Consider the following 18,858-nt stretch of genomic DNA (forward strand, 5'->3'; position numbering starts at 1 on the left):
TCCCAGTAGGCTTTCTTCAAAGTTCCGTTACTCTCATGGCTCCATTTAATCCTGCTTATATTATCAGACCCTCCCTTTTTCCCTAAATTACATTTTTGTGCTACATCAAGAAGCCCTAAGTGAATGGCCCCTGTGTTCTAAGCACTGTGTATATGGATCAAGCTTTCTCCCCTTCTGCTAATAAGACATGACATTTCTTCCAAAAACTGAATTCTAGTGCCACTGAAGGCTCCTTCCTCAGCTCGTTTCTCCATGATAGCTGCAAGAAATTAGCCATCAGCTAGTGTCTAGCGTAAGTAATAGGAGTTGATGTATATTATTTTAAAAGGAAACCATTTAAACCATCTTTAAATGTTTTCATCCTTTTTTTTTTTAATTGTTCTTCTAAGAGGATGATCTTTCTGATCGGATGTGGTCTGGAGCAGGGGAAAGTTTGAGAGCTCCTGACGTAAGCAATCCAATCAGGAAAGAAAAACTATCACCCCGTGATTTCTGTCTACCCCGCAGCCTGAATTCTTTCTCTTGACTGTCAAAAAGCAAGCCTGATGATAACAATGCCCACAGTCTATAGGCCCAAATATATTCGTAAATCTGATTTGACCACATAGTCAGGAACTGTGATTATTTGCAGTAGGCAAAGTGCAAAGAGCTGAAAAGGGGGAATTCAGAGGCAGTAACTTCAGGAGAAAGACATCCAATACAAAGCTGATCTGTCTGCTCAGCAGCACAGATAAACTTTTTCATCTCAAGCAACTGAAGTTATGTAGAGATCAAGCTGATAATTTGTATTCCTGAGGCTGCTTATTAAACTTTAACCACTGATAATAGTGTGTGTATGAGTCTTCGGGCTATTAGAGGCAAGTGTTATTAATTTCAGGTCATAGCTGTGTTAATGCTGACTCTAAGACATGGTACTGACTCTACAAACGCTTAATGGATAGTCATAGTTGCTCTTATGGAGATTAACAACCAGGTTCTAAGCTGCTATTTTGCTTTATCTTTTTCTATTACTTTCTTCATGTATAATAGCTGTTTTGCTGGGTTTTTTTAACATGTTGTTGTAGCAGTCACAGCCATTTTTCTTTTTTCTTTTCTGACCTAAAGTTAAGCTAGCTTTATGTCTGGGTTGAGTTAAAAGAGATAAATTTGAGCTTAACCTATTCTGCTTGCGCTCTGGTCACATCCTAATTGCAGTGACTCATTGTCCCATTAAGCAATGCATTCCACTCACCCCTGTAAGTGCAGAGCCTATTTCCATGTGCCCAACCCACTAGGAATGGCTCTGGCTGTAAAAGAAGACAGCCCTTTTGCTGCTACTTTTTATTCTTTCTCAAAGCTCGTAAGCAAACCATATCATAAAGCCATTCAGACAACTGCTTGTTTAGACTCACGTCTTTATCTCCAGGTGACTCTTTTTGACTTGATTGGTTTGAAGCTCAAATGATAAATCTAATCTGGCTTCACTGGCTGAGTAAGTATCTGTTCACACAAGTTGCTCAGAAACACAAAAGCCCATTAAGTGAAGTCCCTTTTAATGACCCAGTGAAATGCTGCTCCAGGAGTACCTCAGATACCTGAAGCCTAGGACTCTCAGCTTACTGTTAACGTTATTAGCAAGGCTGTGCTGTACATAAGGATTTCTTCTCTGTTTGCTTCAGAGATGAAGAAATTCACCTCTGAAGGATTTAAGTGGGTCACAGGCTCCCTGTGCAAGGGTGAATTATGCTCCAGCAGAAATGTGGAAAATTTTTTTTTAGCAAAATCTCATCATTTTGTGGCAGATGGGGAGAAATGAGCATTCTAGAGGCCACATTCCTCTGCAGAGCAAGTCCCATGTTCCGCATGGGGCGATTTCAACAAACTGGAAACCCCCCGACATGTTACTTATATCATTTACCTTAGGTGACCAACATTTAGCTAGATTCATTGTGCCTCTGCATGTACTGCCTTAAGTGTCAGAGTGCCTAAGCAACCTGTCTCAGGTCCAGCAGGGTAATCTGGGGCACCTCAGTGCTCAGGATAGGTATTCCATCAATGGGAAGGGTCATCTACTCGGACTCAAATCCATTACTCTTTAGACATGCTCACCTCTCTCTATTGATTGTATTAAGAGCTGGAACACCTGAAAGAAATGTTCTAAATCATCCCGTCAGGGTCATGCCTTCTGCTCACTGCTGCATCTTATAGGCAGTACAGACTGGGCCCTAAGCAAGTAGCACAGAGAACACAGGAAGCCTGTGACCGAGCCAAGAAAGTTACCCAGGAGAGCAATCCTCAAGCTGTTCTGCCTAGTATGCAGCTCCTAGGATTCTGGCAGAAAAGTCACACTTCCAGCTGAAGGATTCCTGCAATAAGGCACCCAAGAGGACAATTTCAAAATTGTTTTCTAAGGCAATACTCACAAGTTTGAAATAGGGAGCATTTCATGGGCAAAGCTTGTGATGAGGGAGGGCCCGTTAGGTGCCGGATCACAGCACTGCAGAGTTTCTAGGTAGTACTGCAGACTATGGGTCTATCTAAGATCCTGAAGGCCCACCAAGCCAAGGGAGGAGGAAAACCATCTGGGAGATGGAGTATAGACCTCTCCTTCCCAAGGTCTCCTTATGGACTGTCATCAGGCCATCATTCCTGTTAATCTCAGACACTGAGGACTGACAATGTGGAGTGTGCAAGGGAAATACCTTTGCTTCTTGAGCTCCTCACCATAATATATGTGAGCACCCATTATATACAGTGTGTTGAAGCTGGTGTGAAGTGGGATTGATTCCTTAAGCATGTGTTCCTTGTGTTTTGAGCAGTCTTCACTCTGCATCCAAAGGCAGAGCCCAAGCTTTAAAAGAAAATTAATGACAGTACAGCTGTGGAGAGTTTATTTCAACACCATCTTCTCTGCAGTCCCAGCTGTGATATAGATACACCCACGACGGCTTTGTTCTGCCACTCAGGTGCTGATAACTGAGAAGCTGTGTCAGCAGGGGTTTTGCACAGGCTGTGCAAGCTCATCCCAGGCCTTGTACAGTTGCCATGGTAGCTGATCCGTGATGAGATCTACTCTACCCTAACATCACTGCTATTAATACCCAAGCTTTAGCCTGCCGTTGGTAAAATGGAGATAAGAACACTCCCCTCCCCTGCAAAGAAGGTAATTGCATTAAGGATTAAAAAACATTCAGGGTATCAATATTACCTAAATTTAGCTAAATTTATAATCCAGACATCTAAAGCTGAGCTAATTGTATAGGCTCACTTTATAAGCAATGAAAGGAGATAGGCATTTTTCATCTGACCACAGTATCTGGCCTGTTTTGGACATCTGCTTTAGGAGGAGATGAGTCATACTCTTTGACCAAACTGACTGGTTCTTTGTTACTTATAAAGAGAAATATGGTTCACTAGCTTAAGTGTAATGCCTACACTGTATTTTTCATAACCCCACTTTCTCAACAGATGTCTTTTTAGGAGTTCCTGACTTGATAAAGAGGCTAGAATGTTATTAAAATGCTCTTCTTTTTGAATTTGACTGGATTTCATGTTGGCAGCTGGATGTCAACATCTTACCCGAGTGTCATGACTGTAATTGGCCATTGACTTCCAAGAAGCTGGGCCAGATTCATTTAATCTAATTGTGTATACTTACCTTGCTGTCTAGGTTAAGGGTCTGAATAGCTCTCAAGTCTCTTCAGTCAGTGGAGGTCACCAGGAATATCCTGAAACTGATCTAAAAATTGTTCAGTTTCATTCCAGATTCTGATTCTGAGTCTTCTCTGCTAGTGGTTTGGCAGGAAGAGGTTACAGTCCATCTTAGGAGTGTCTATAGCCTTTCTTCCCACTGCATGGTGTGGGGTTTCTATCACCTGCCTTTCTCTACATTGTATACATATATATTTGAGCAACGGTTCCCTGGGCTCCCTCTATGGTCCATGCAAAAAACCAGGCACTTTTAGTTCATGATTCATCTGGCCTATTTTAAACATCTGCTTGAGGATGACTTTCCATTGACTGTGCAGAGCAGCTCTCCAGTGCCCATACAGGCAGCCTGCAGAAATTAGCCCAGGTGTATATGTCTCCATTGTAGATACCAATGTTTAGTTAGATGATTTGGAATTCACTTTCTTATATAAGGGAAGTGTGGGCTATTACAGCATCTAAGAAAGGTCTATCTAAGAAATCCATCAGGTGGATCCACTTTGACGGCTTGATTCAATTGCCTAAGCTTCGGTGTTTATTATCATTTGAAATGCCCTAGGGTATTTAGGACATCCACATGAAGGTGGCAGATATGAGACAGAATATATGGGAAGCCCAGGCCTCTCCCAGAGTGCAGTATGCAAGAGAATATCAAGCGGCCTGGATACCCATGTTTAGGCAGTTGAATCAAGCCCTGAGTGTTTCGGTGGCTTGTACCTATCATCATTTGTTTAAATGTGGTCTAGTGTCCCTTGACTGGAGGGCATCTGAGTGTTGTAAGTGTTCACATCCTTTCCTTTTTCTCTCACCAGGTTCGTTCTGCTGCCAGGAAAAGATGGCACCGTTGGCAAGACCATCACTCCCTCCGAGTGCGTGTGGCACGTGCCATGTCTATCCCCACATCTCCAACACGAATCAGCTTCCATAGCATCAAACAGACAGCAGCTGTGTGATATGCCCCACACGTACATGCACCATCTGGTGGCCTTCAGGGTTCTCCTTTCTTCACTCTCCCCAACCCCTTTTCTTCATCCTTTCTTCTGCACTGTGCTCTTCTGCAATGAGATGCCCGTTATATCTTTGTGGACTCTCATTCGCCATATTCATGATGCTGCTTTAAGGCAACCAGGCAAAAGCGTACTGGAGTAGATGGTGGGGGAGCAGATTCAAAGAAGAAAGAGATTCAGCGCTGACTGCATCTTGTGAAAGTTCACAGTACAAAAACTAAAACAGCACAGTGGCAGGAACAATAGATTTTTTCTCTTTTTTTTCTTTTTCCCTCACGTATTGTGGTGAACAAAGACTATTTTTAACATACTGCCCATCTCATCCTGTACATTGGCTCCCAATGATTTCAACACTTTGGTGTGTAGATAGTCTGTCTCCTTCTTGGTTCTTTGTAAAAGTTTCTTCTTTGCATAACTGGCCTTTGAGAACATGTGGCAGCAAGAAAAAGAGGATCTGAGAGATGGTGTGAGGAAACCAAATTTATCTACCTTCCCCGTTTCTTCTTTTGATCGATAGACTGGGAGTTGGCCAGGACATCACTGAACTGCTGCTTTGCAAGAGCCATGTCCTGTTCATAAACAAAGTTTTGATACGGACAGCAATATCTCTAGATAGCTCTATAAAATATCTTTACTCCTCTTAGCCCCATACTTTTGACACAATCTAAGTAGCCTTTGGAAAGTCTTTGTTTAGTTTCACCTATGAGGATGGGGTGGAGAAGAACAGCAGAACGTGTTTTCTGAATTTAAAAAATACAAAAGGGAAGCACTGTAAAAATATTATAACAATAAAAAGAAAGAGGATGTTTGCATTATGAGGATAGTGTTACATGCTGCACAAAGATAATCTATTCAGCATTTTGAACTAGAGCAGATGTACCTACTAGGCTTTTTATGTGATGTTCAGAAATACTGTATATTTTCAATAATAAACACGACTCTGGGTTGGTTTCAATAAAACTAGGTATTGTTTTGTTTACTCTGGAAAGGAAGACAAGGTCTTGATAGCAGTAGACTTGAGAGTGTTTTTGTGTTCAAGCTTAAGGAAAGAAATCCTTTTTGGTAAAGAGCCGGTGAGAAGAACAGCCACAGGATAAAATCTCAGTAAGAGGACACTTAAATGGAAGATGAATTGTCTCCATTCTCAGCTCACCCTGTTACATTGGATTCAGCACTGAGCTGACTGGGGATACACAGGAAATGTGTATTAGCAAACTAAAATTCTGTAGATTTCCCCCATCCAAAATCTCTTTTGGGTTTGTGTGCCACAATGAGATAACTGAGGGAGGAGGGAGAAGTGAGATTTGAGATTCTGTGTCATAGACCTACCGTCTCTGCCCAAGAGAAGGTGTGGGACAGAGTCTGGATGTAGCCCTCCATGTCATGTACCAATTAGCATGACAGGTCTCCAAGTAGCAGAGGTAACACCGAAAATGTGCCACTCTCTACTCATCTGTCAGTGCCCTGTCAGAGTTCTGCAAAGTGATGCAAACCATCTTCCTGTTAACTGGGAAACAAGTGTCTGATGAAAGAGGGCTGTATTAGGTAAGGGTGCCTTTAAACATTGCACACACTGATAGTGATGCAGGGCCTCCTCATATTTTGTATTTGAAGGGACAGATACATCTAAAGGTTAGAAATATATGGCTTGAGTACCCCTCTTCTTGCTTCACCTCTAGGCTAGTCCAGGATATGAAAAGGATTTGCAGTGCAGCAGATGGTCTTAGAGACTGCAAGATATTGTTGCTACCAGGAGTATATTTTCTCCAAAAAAATCCTTTTTCTAATTAGTGTCTATTCAGAGCAGGGATTTTCAGGCCTACCAGCATGGAACCCTGTTTCAAGATAGCAAGATGGACATACAGCATTAAGGGGGTTAGTCTTTATTTATGTTAGTTTTGCCATGCTAGCTGTCAGAGTCCAATACTTACTGGTCATGTTCTTTTAGGTATTCTACACATGGCAAGTTTTGTGTTTAACACAAAATTTACTAATTTGTAGATATTTGGCATTACATGATTTAGCATTACATTTTGATTTAGCAGAGCGATACAGCAATATACTGAAATTACAAGTTCTGGAAGTTACACTTGGCACAATTTAGCAATTGCAATATACTGTTGAATCACAATACAAATGTGATTCTCATTACGAGCTCTATAATATTCTCATCATCTTGATGCTGGGCGTCCCCAGTTGCCAGGAGGAAATACCTGGACTGAAACCGGCTCAAGCCTGTTGCTCTCTTCAAAGTTCTTTTTCTTAGTTGTTCAGTTTTTGTACTTTATGTTAGGCTGAGCCATGTATACTCTACCCCCATACTGGTCTGGCGAACTCAGGAAGATTTTCTCACTCTTTTGGTTAACTAAGAGAAAAACACTTGCACGACCAGTTGATCCACTCAGCTGTGATATAGTCAGTTGATCCGCTCTGATCAGCCATATAGCACCCTCTGGTCTCCTTTATGTGGAGATAAATTCAGCTTTCTTTGCAAAAGCTATGATCAGTCACTTCCTACATTATGCCTTGAGTTTCATGGGCATGTCGCCCTTGCCCATCTCCTCTGAGCCTTCTTCCACTGTAGGGATTTATTGATCAGTCACAAAACACTTATGCTAGCTCTGCTTGTTTTGCCATGGAAGCTTTCTTGTGTATTCTCATTTCCTGAGTTACTGACAGCCATGGCCCATTTTTTGAAGAGAACTGTGATGAGAATCAAGCTTGAATTTCTACCATCAGCCTTGGAAGAGCAAGATTTCAGGGCATCCCTGGAAGAGCAATAAAAATATATTTTGAGGGTGGTCTGTTTTTCCTCAAAGCGTGCAGAGCATGGGAGAACCACAGAGACAGGTCTGTAACTGAAAACAGAATAGCTGTGGGTTTGTAAATGCCAAGAGTTTGAGGATTTCTGAAAAAAAAAAAAAAAAAGAGTTTAGGTTATTTCAGGCAGAGTCCTAGGGGCCGATTGCTCTGTGGCAGCTAGTGGAAGGAGTATCATTTACACTGGTTAAGGTCTCCTATCTGAGCCAGATATGTGGGGCTTGGGCCCTTCGCATTATATAGTGAGCTCTAGCTCTTCCAGCTGTCCATATGGCTGCCCTGTATAAAGGCTGTAAAAGGTCTGTGGGCTTCCCGACTGTTTGATGGGCACCAAACCCTTTTGGTAGGGAAAGAAAAGTGGAGTCCCTGTGTTCTGGAGCTCATGTTCTGGTTTGTCAGAGCCACATCCTGAGACACACAGTTTGCAGGCTCTCTGCTTTCACCATCAATCTATTTTCCTGGCATATATTTCAAGTCTCTGCAAGGATTCTTGTTGATGTCAATAGACTTGGTGTCAAGCCTAGATTTGCTGTGTCAGTATCCCTTTGGGATTCCGAATGAAATGACAACTCCTTTCTTTCCCTATCTCTCCTCCATATCAAGAATAAGGTGGGCCATAAGGCAATTAAAAATCTCCTGATGAAAGCCGCCATAGAAAGTGAAAAGTAGTCTCCATGGAAAGAGTGCTCTCTTTCCCTTGTCTGTCAAGCTAATTGATATCATCTCATTGCTTGCCTGAGTTTATCTGTCTGGATCCTTCCTTTGGTTGTATTAGGTGCAATGAGATTCTACTCAACACCGCAGAAAAGTTTCAGCAAAGCCTATGTTAGCTGTGAAATCAAGTTGCCCTTCAAACCTTGGGCCTGAAGAGTTACGATTCATCCTGAGTTTGCCTCACTGCTGTGGACATGCAGCCACCTCTGAAGTGTAAATGCAATACAGCACAGTAACACTTTCGCTGGGTTTGTCTGTCTCCCCTCTAATGGGTTTTTTTTTTTTTTAAGCAAACATAGAACACAGCTTTGTGGGGACAGCTGCATCTGCCTTTAGAGTGCTGAGACAGACTGTCTCACCCATATCCCTGTGCTAGTGAAGCGCTTTGTGAGACAAGGTGTGACGTGCCACTAGAGGGACGTCCAGGTTTCAGGGTTAGTTGCCCTGAACTTGAGAGATCATCATTTGTTAGATACAAGAATTCATTAGAGCTAAGGGGTTCTACACATATGATGGACACTGGACAACACTAAACCAGCGTTTACCCTGGTTAGTTACTGGTTGCAAACAATTAACAGCAGACAATCTACAAGTATAACAAAGTCAGAAAGTATATTAAAGAGCTAAAAATAGAATACACGTATCAGAGCTCTATAAGCCACGGATGCGCAGTACAGTGACTGTTCTTGGATGCCTGGTATAGTGAAGGCTCTTGCCCTTTCCTTGTCCTTATGGGCCACCCCTCCCGTATAGTTTTCCCTGGATTGTTCTCACCACGCTCGAGCTGTGCCAAGAGGATTCAGGTTCTCCCTGAATCAGAGAGCGTCAGGGGCTGGCATCAGGGGCGTCCCCGCTGATGGGTGGGTTGCTGGGTCTGCAGGCCAGCTGACGGTGAGTCCCACACTTGCCTGTGTGACACCTATCACAAGGCTTAGATAGCACTATAGAGAAGGGATCATCTTAGTTGTGTGTATCTCCTCTCTTAGCACCACAGTGTTCTCGGCCATGACTGGGGCTCTCTGGGACAGTATAAATAACCAGGGTGACTGTCATCGGAAAAGGAGATTCATCCTGTGTGGGAGTGATGGAGTTAAAGGCTGCAGATCCAGGCCCAAGATACTATTCTTCCAAAGACTCTTGCAATGGGATTCACTTGAATATATGTAGCTCTTCACAATGTAGAGGTCTGAGCAGGAAGTGGTTACCCTTTGTGATCATTAGAGAACCACTCAATATCACTCCAAGGTATGATTCATCTCATCCTAAAGTTTACAGTAGGACAGGTGAATCGCACTCAGAAAAGATTATTTCTGTCCCTTGACTATAAAGGCAACCTAAGTTACTGGTTCCTATAGGGACAACCATAGTGTAAAGTTTTGTAACGTGTGGGCATCAGTGCCATGGGCTGGGATACTGTAAGCGATAAGGGAGTGGTAACAAATCCTCTTCATGCTCTTCACAGGAACTAAGGAGTCCACATAGAACCGAGATGGAAGAAGAGTTACCAGATCTGTCCAGCCCTGGATCTAGGCGCTGTTAGCCATGCTTCTTTCTAGCCCTGTGTGTTGCTAGGGAAAGCACAGGTAGTCTAATCTACACTCTCTGAGTTGCACAACCAGATTTTTGATGGACTGCAGCATAATCCATATACTTGACCTCAAATCTGTAATGTCCAAGTCAAATGCAGATGTGTGGCAGGTCTGAGTTGAAAAGAAATTTGGCCGCTGAAGAAATGAACTGGTGATATTTTGCTGTGATTGACAGAAACACAGACACAGGGGTTGCTTTCACAAGGTTCTTTAGAGCTTAAAATTATTGCCCTCACAGTAAACCACTGGCATATATCATTGCAGCAGTACTTAGGGCACCGACCTTGTGCAAGTGATTTCAGGGCTATTTCTGGAATGCCCTGTTTTCAATAACACTAAATTTTTGCTAAATATTTAAAACCAGCCTATACAAGAAGATACACAAATCTGATCTCTGTCTTTGTAAGTCAGGGTCAGAACTCCCATTACACTGTGATGGCTTTTAGCGCCCTGCATACCTTTCAGCAGCAAAACTGAAGACTCGATGAACCCTGCAGCTGCTGCTAAACTTGGATGGTTTTTCTTGCCACCAAGTGACCACTGAGTATCCCACTTGTTTAACAGCATCAATCTGAAGATATCAATTAGGCTGGGGAAGGGGTAAAAAAAATCTTTAAGTAAGTGTATCTTGTTGCTTAGCATGGTTTTGTGACAAATGCTCATAGTACCCTAGAGTTCAGCTGGCTGAAATTATCTTCCATCATCCGTCGGTGATGGAAGATAAATTGGTGCATCCTGAATTTGGCTTTGGTGTATTATATAGGAAGAAAACAATTCTTCTTGTTTTCACTGAATTACTATGGAAGTGAACATCTATCACTTAAGTACTTGAAACAATGTTTGTATGAGCTCTTCCAGGGAATTGTCTGCAGTGCCGAGTGTTGCAGATAATGCATATGCCATCTGGCGTGTGAGAGCAAGTACCACTGCTTACTTCAAGTTTCAGCTAATTGCTTCCTCCTGCCACTATTTAAAGCTTTTCACCCACTTGCTTTGCAGTAAATCCCCAGTCCCAGCTTGCAGTGGAGAGGACACGTTGCCTCCTTCTGACTATTTCCCATGAAAGTCAGTGATACTGCATTACAGTTCATTTGGCTGTGGAAATATCAACTTGGGGATTTGGTTTGATACTGAGGATTTGAAGAGAGATTTTAAGAGTCATTCTTATGGGGATTTGTATCAGAGGCATATTCAGTTATAAATGAATGGCTTTGTAGCCTCTTTTGTCATCTTTTGCTTCCGGACTGAGCTCCAGCACCCAGAAGATGCCAGTAAAAATCCCTTGCATCTGGCACAAAGGGTCATTAAGCAGACCACAGCAGAACAGTTTTCAAGGGTAAAATTACAAAGCACTAGCAAAGAACGAAATGAGAATTTGCCATTCTTAGGGTCCTCTGGCAAATCTGGCAGCAGGCTGTTGGAGGAGGATGAGGAAGAGGGAGAGATGAGATCTAAAGCATCCATACACTGGAAGAACAGAGGAGGGAGGATGTGCCCCCAGGGCACAGAGGTCAGTACAGCCTCAGCACCAGAGGAAGAAGAGGGGGACTTACTGCTCTGTAGAGTGGCTCCGTGGTCAGGCGGAGATGTTGAGGTCCAGTTTAAGGTGAAGGTCACAAGAATGGACACAGCAACTAGGAAATGTCCACTGGAAAACTCTTCCCAGCCTGGCACAAGACACAAGGGACTACAAGGCCAGGCTATGCGTAGGCTTCTCCTCACAAAGTAAGGTCACTTCTTACTAACCTTCAGGGCTTGCAGCATCCTGAGAGAAGCAGGTATGAGGAAGAAGAAGGATTGCTAAATGTCTCCCATTTAATAGATAAACAGACATGTCTTGCAGCTGGCTGAACTTCCTCAGCGTTGCCTTGTAGAGAAAGCCATTGCCCTATAGCAGTGAACAAGTAACTTGGGGGCGGGGGGGGAAGGGAAGGACAGCCTCAGAATGAACTTCTACCTGCAGACCAGGCTTATTATTATAAAAAGGTGCACATCCTTGATAGGCTCTGAAATGTTCCTGCATTACTGCGGTATGAGCTACTCCTGAGTGCTACAGTTTGGACTTGTGTTTTGGGGCTGCTGCTGCTCCTGAGCAGGTGGTTGTTTCTTGAGTTCTTGCAACTGTGTTGGCATCTAGCAACCCCCAAAAAAGTTGACCTTGGGCTTCCCAGCCTGTTGTAGGGAGTACAGAGCGGATCCGCAGTTTCCAGTTGCTCAGGGCTGAGACAAATGGTGCTGATTTCCTGGCTGCCCCTTGACTTGCAGGAAAGTTTCCTTGTAGAGTGTTAAAACAACAATTTTGGTGTTCCCAACAATGAGCATTTGGCTGCAGTTTGTGCAGAGGGGTGCACTACAGTTTATGGCACCTTGAAGGAAAGAGCAGTTTACTCTGCATGCTCTCGGAGCTGACTGGAAGACCTGGGAGCAGGAATAGCAGCTGAAGCAGTACTGAAGCAAGGTACGTGGTACCTACTTTGATTTCCAGGATTGCTTATGACGCTAGCTCACTGCCACGGTGGTCATGTGCTTTTCAATGTGAGCAAGTGATGTGTGCAAGTAAATTTAAGTCTTGGGAAGAAATGGTGCTTTAATGCTGGAGCTGAGTCTCACAGGTCTATGCACAGCAGAGAGGGAGCTGTGTGGGGAGCAAGCAACTTCTGACTACCCTCAATTTTGGCAAACCTTGCTGTGTCTGCAGTGTAGATATCTGCTCTGCTTTCCTTATAGTCCAGGAAGAGAAACATTTAGGATATGGATTCAGCTGACCTACTTTTGGATGAGCTGAATCATGTGCTCCACTTCACTGATGCATTGGCTACATCTCTGAGGAGCGCTGTTCAGCGCGGATATCTATATTCTGCTGGATGACTCCAACTCGACATATCTAATCTTCACAGGAGATGGACACACAAACATTTCTGTGAATATGGTCCTCTGAGTCTCAGGTCTTCATCCAGAAAATGGCATTTTCCTATCTAGAAAGCATACTGTAGATCAAGACTGAAAGTCTCACATAAATCCTTCAGATTTCCACAGACTGGTTCACCTTATTCCCTTTCTTATTTAATGCAGAAGAGCTGGAAGATAACAAGCATCTCAGGAGAAACTATTGGAAAAAAATGTGGAGAATGACTATAAATTATGGATTGGTGGCTAAAATATGTAGCTAAAACAAAACAAAACAAAACAGTGCACCATCTGGATGGTGTAATTGGAGCCTACATAGTTTTTTTTAAGTTTCTCCACTTGATAATTAGTATAGCAGGAAGAAAACATTAGTATACATTAGTATAATTACCAAGGAACAATGCTGTAGTGACCCTTAAACCATGAGAAGCTAAAGCTTTAAAAAAGAGTTCATAAAAATTTAATGAGTTTCTCAGACACTAACAAGAAAGACAGCTCCCACGAAGAGTACCTGCACTCAGCAGTCTCCAAAGGCTGTGAAACGAACCCTGCGACCCTTCCAACACATCTCTCCTCTGTGTTCCCAGGCTGCAAGGGATCATGTCAAAGGCTGAACCAATTAATTGCGCTCTGAATATCCGCATATGTCAAATGAACGATGCAGCCTTTTGGGGTGGAAAAATGATGAAATATAAAGCTGTTGGTAGGGTTGTAAGGAGCAGAACCAGCACCCTCCACGGAGGCTTTCCTCGGGGTCCAGTGTTATTTTGCTGATTATTGATACGGTGGTTAATGAGCTGCCCAATCCAGCCTGAGCAGGGAATAGTGATTAACCCGGGTTATCCCAATCCTGGCCAGGCACATCTAACCTCAAAGCACCTTTGGACAGTAGAGATCTTTGGCAGTCCTGCAGTTGGCTTGTCCATGATTTAGTAGTTGGCTCATTTTTAACCTTGGGCATGCTCATTAATTGCTGACTTACGGCTCAGCAGTTCAGTCATGGCTAACTGCTGGGCTGCCTGTCAGACCATGGCTCCTGACACATTACCTGACTGTTTCTCATGTCTGAAACAGAGGATGTTTCTTCCTAGTACAGCGGTGAGACGGCATCTGCTTGGCATACTTGAGAGCGTTACGCAGCCAAAGCAATGCAGGGTACTTGGGCAGCCCAATTTTGTTTATGTCCTCTGCTGATTGCTGTGATTTCATATCTTCCAGAGACCTCTGAGTCTGCGCTCCTTGCCCAGCTGGGCTGAGGTTTGCCTCAATTCTATGAACGTGTGCAAGTCTTTCACATAAGTCATCAGGTGTAGAGCAGCCTTTCCTTAACAGAAGGATTACATAACCTTTTTGGGGGAAAAAAAAAAAACTAATACAGTCATCCTGTGCTATGTTGCCACAATAGCAATAGCCAAATAAAAGCTGGCATTCACTTTGAATATCTAATGATGGTTTTTATGAACCTTCAATTTGTTTGCGGTATATATAGGAGTATGGATGTGTTTTTAATCGACTTAAGAGGATATCTCATGGCTAAACAGTGACTCACAGACCAAGAAACACTAGGCAAGCAAATCAAGCCCTGGATTGGGAACAGGATCCCTGCATACTCTTCCCATAATTCCTGCAGACTTCTTACGTCACATCAAGAAGGTTTCTTTCTTTATCTGCTTGTATTAGTTCCTTCGGAAGCTCTGTAAGATACAGACTTCTATCAGGGGATGTCTGTATAGCACCTAATACTATGTGGGCTCTTGTTTCAATATACAATAGCGCGCACACACACACACACACACACACACACACACACACACATGTGTGTACATATATATATATATCTGTATATGAAGCTGAGATGTGTAGAGTGCAATCCACATCTGAAAGGTAGAGTACAATACTGGGTCAGTATTTTGTACCTGTAACTTAACACACAGATCAGAGCTGTGAGCTGTATACATTGTGCAAATGAGAACCCCCTGGTAGAAGTGACTGCCTGATACCTTGTCACCCAAAATATAATGCAAAAGGCCTTTTTCCATGCTATCAGCCACATGTGTTTTAGGTTCTAAGGAAGCAGATAGACACCTAATAGGATTTTCAGACTTCCCTCTGCAGGCTGACTACTGGCAGGACAAAGTGTTTATCAGAGTTAATCGACTTAAAAGATCCCATTACAGGTGCTCATGTATTTTTCAGTGTATGCATGTGTTTGTGAAGCAGATCTGACAGGTCTTCTACAAATGTCCCCTGCACTGGATGGAAAGGCTTTCCTCGACCTCCTCAGGCTTTGGCTGGACACAGCTGTGTCCTAGTGAACAAAATGAGCCGTGACAGGAGGCAGTGCCCAGCCTCTCTGTACTCAGGTGCAACTACTAGTGACATGCACTGTAGAAAGCTCCACGGTGCGAATCCGTAGATGAAAAAGAGTTAATCAGTCACAATCAGTGATTTACTTTGTTCCTTTTCTGATAACTTAAACTCAACTGAGAGCTTTGAAGGCAAGAATCAGGCTTTTGAACTCAATCTTGGGAAAACATCAAGGGGGGGGAAGAAGAGCATTGCTCTTTCTCCTGAAGCCATTTCAAACCTATTTGATGGTGGTGCATATGAAAATACAAGGATAAATCACTGTTCTTTTCCACCTCCTTTTTTATTTAGATGAGTAGGTTTTTGTTTTCTTTCTCTTCAGATTTTTTTAGGCAATGTTTCCATTTTGCAGGAGTAAATATGTGCAAGTTGTATTATTTATATACCCAACTCCAACCTCAAATCAATTTGGGTGGCTAAGCCAGAGAAAGATGACATTTCTCCAATGGACAAAAAAATTCACGTCTCTTTCCCAAAAGGGAATTTCACAGGGACTGAAGCTATTTGCACAACTGGGTTAAATTAGGCAATGATGTTGACTGAAGGAGAGAGGTTGTTCAGAATGTCATTACTGGTGACTAAGCACTGTACTTCACAAGTCAAAAGTGAAACACTTTGACTTTTTATTTAAAGAAATTATTTTTTTTTATTTTAAAATTGGCCAAAAGCTAAAAAAAAAGATTTTTTTTTAATAACTTAAATGTAAAATCAACAGGAAGCTGTTTACCTGATGCTTCCTTCTATTTTTTCTCAATTTCTGTAGTATTTGTGGATCAATGGAGGAGGCTCAGATTGTTTCTGCAAACGTCTACACGCAGTAATCCTAACATGAATATTTTATAAGGTTGGTAAAAATAGCAGAGCCTTATTGGTTCTGCTCTTCTCCTTTAGACATCAGAGATGAAATCTACTTAATATGTTGCCCAGTCAATCTTATCACCATGTATTGCCTGTTCCCAACAGGTCTCTTCTTGATGGCTTTCCTGATGCATTTCTAAGCGTTATGAGAAAAACTATTGCTCTCAGTTCCTTCTTTCTGCAGCAGCTCACAGGTTGCTGTGTGCACCTTTGTCATCCAGAAGAGATCTGCAGAGGAAAAATCCTGTAGTTAAACCCCTTTTCTCTTGAGGTGGAAATGACCAGGTTGACTGGTATGAACCTCACAGGGCAAGAGACATAATGTCTAGCAGTTGTCACAAATGATTGACCAAATTACCTCAATGCCAAAATCTCATTGGAGGCTACACCTGCTGCAGTAAAGCTATGAGGCCAGCACTGCTGGCTCTGAGCTTGCAGAAGGACTCATACCCTGGACCTAGACCTGAGATGGAGAATGGGGAAGCACCTCTCTCCTGGCAGACACTGGAGCTGCAACTCCTCCACACGCTGTGACGGCTGTCTGTAGGAACCAAACCTCAGAAGTTAATATGTGAGTGAAGGTTTCCTCATCACAAGCTGCATGTCAAGTCATGTGAGACCATTAAGGCGCCTTTGCATCTGATGCTTTGACACATCTCAGTTAGGCCCTGGCTCCTCTGACCACTGCCCATTTGATGAGATGGTGCCTTCCCGTTACATGGCCCCACACATAGAAACACAGCAGAGCTCAACCCACAAGTAGGGAGAGAGGAGGGAGGGAAGATGTGCCACAGTGTTGGCTTAACCCCAGGGCACCTCACCGGCTGTGGAGGCTGGCAATCTGCAGCGCAAACGTCTTTTGACTACCGCAGTGACCACATTTCACCTCTGAACTTGCCTGACCAGCATGTGACAAATAACAAACCTATTCCAGACTCCAAAATCCACATCAGCTTTGGATATAGCAGTATAAAGATACCTGCCTGTGTTATATAACTTGCAGGTAAAGACGGTATCTTTTATTAAACCCACTCAGGTCACTGGCAAGATAGATAAAGTTTGGACACAAAAGTCTCTCTCCTTTGGGAAACATGAGATTTAGCTTTTTACAGACTCTCTCTCTCTTCCTTCTTACTGCTAGGTAGGGTCTAACACATTCAAGGTAGTCACTCAAGGCTCATTGCCTGGGGGAAATAGCACAGGACAATGATGTAAGCATCCAATGCCTTAAGTGGTGAAGTTGCTTGAAAATTTTGTTTGAGCTTTGTTTGCTTGGATTTTCTCATTTTCTTACTTTGGGGATTATTCACTTTGAATTTTTTACATATTCACTGCTAAATATCCGTGTCTAGCAATATGCTTCCACATTTGTGATATTTTGTAGGCTAACCTGCACCTTGTTAACGGCAGCTAGCTTGCTCATCCTGTTTCTTTTCCGCCACTTGGCACATGCAGTTTTTCAAAGCATTCTTGCTTTTGTCAGCATTCGCTATGGTTTGAAAATTGCTTGCAAAGCAATAAAAAGTAAGAGTTGCATTAAAATGTTTCATCCGAGTTGCCAGCTTCGTAATTCCTCTAGGAAGCTTGCAGTTTCCTCTCAAACTGAACTCATAAAGGCAGAGATATAAAATGAAACAGATCCAGTCTGCCACCCCCTCCAACTCACTGTGTACCTCAGAAATGAAAGAAAAGCTTCAAAACTCATCATGTGACTCTTTCAATAAATCAGCCCTTCCCACATGTTCTGAAATGATATTAGCTTCTAGCCACAAGACATTTATGATTCATTTGGGACAGGCTCCTTGCAAAATAATTACAAGAAGTCCCATCTGCAGCATAAAACCAAAACATTACTGTCACAGTCAATTAAAAAGCAAATGCATCAGACCTTCTGGTCCTTGTTTCAGCAAGAAAGGATCACACTCTTCCCTATCAATTACTCATCAGCATCATTTTGAGCGGTGTTATTTATTAGTTGTTCCTATCTATCTGAAGTAAGAACACAAATGATCAGACTGGCTCAACTCAGTTAGTTTACTGTTTAAGGACAATTTTATTGGCAAGGCAGAGTCTGTATACCTCTTGTGTAGCCTGTGTATCCCACCTGCCTCCATACTGAAAGGAGTATCTTTTGGGTACCTGGGTCAGATTAACCTCTGTATCCAGAACCATGTGAAATACTCATCTTAAACTCTACAGAGATTATGCCAACTATCTGCAGCTGCAGTCATGCAAAGCACTTTAGTTGCATAGGGTGCAAAATGGTGTTTAAAATACGCAATTTCCTAAATGCCTTCCTCCTGTATAACAATGCATTGGGCTTCCTAGTTCACCTGTATCCTAAGGAGATATCTCAGTTCAATTGCAGGAGCAGCATACCACACATGCTTGTTCCTCTCTGTTGTCTGCAGAGGTAGTCCAGAGTGACTGGCTTAGCTGGGACATCTGTGCTGCCCATCTCCAAGGACAGATCGGACTCAGACCTCTCCATTGGGATTCACTTCACTCATTAGGACAGTTAACTTGAAGGGGTCTGTATGGAGGTGTCTGCAGGGAGTTGGTGTCTATACCTTCACTGTGGCCGGAGGAGACCTCATCCATGCAGCGAGCACAGCCCAGAGAGCTGCTCGTCCTGACCACATGTAGGTATTTAGCTTTGGGTGACCCAACAGCTCCCAGGACCCCACAGGCTGCATTGACTAGATCTCCACCGACTATAAGGTGTTAGCTTAACTCAGGAACCAGGTTTTTGCACTCAGACAGACACCCTATGACATCTCAGATGGCACTTGGCACCTATGTTTAGGCAACAGGGCTCTTGTATCATGAGCACCCCGTGACATTATCATTTTATATCAAGCCAAAGGAAACTTCTTTGTATTTACTTAACCTCTCCTGTACCTTTTTCT

At 43.0% G+C, this 18,858-nt stretch overlaps 1 protein-coding gene across 2 annotated transcripts in view; it reads left to right on the forward strand.

Moving 5' to 3' along the window:
- CRHR2 (corticotropin releasing hormone receptor 2) overlaps positions 1–5,647 on the forward strand; it is a 164,436-nt gene extending 158,789 nt beyond the window's left edge. For both annotated transcript variants that reach the window (XM_068934146.1, XM_009669182.2), the window contains one exon: positions 4,500–5,647. In XM_068934146.1, coding sequence (XP_068790247.1) covers positions 4,500–4,640 — 141 coding nt within the window. In that variant the 3' untranslated portion in view covers positions 4,641–5,647. The remainder of the gene's footprint in view (positions 1–4,499) is intronic.
- The last annotated feature ends 13,211 nt before the right edge of the window (positions 5,648–18,858 follow it).

The sequence above is a fragment of the Struthio camelus genome, chromosome 2 (genome assembly GCF_040807025.1).
Source record: "Struthio camelus isolate bStrCam1 chromosome 2, bStrCam1.hap1, whole genome shotgun sequence".
Taxonomy (NCBI): Eukaryota; Metazoa; Chordata; class Aves; order Struthioniformes; family Struthionidae; genus Struthio; species Struthio camelus.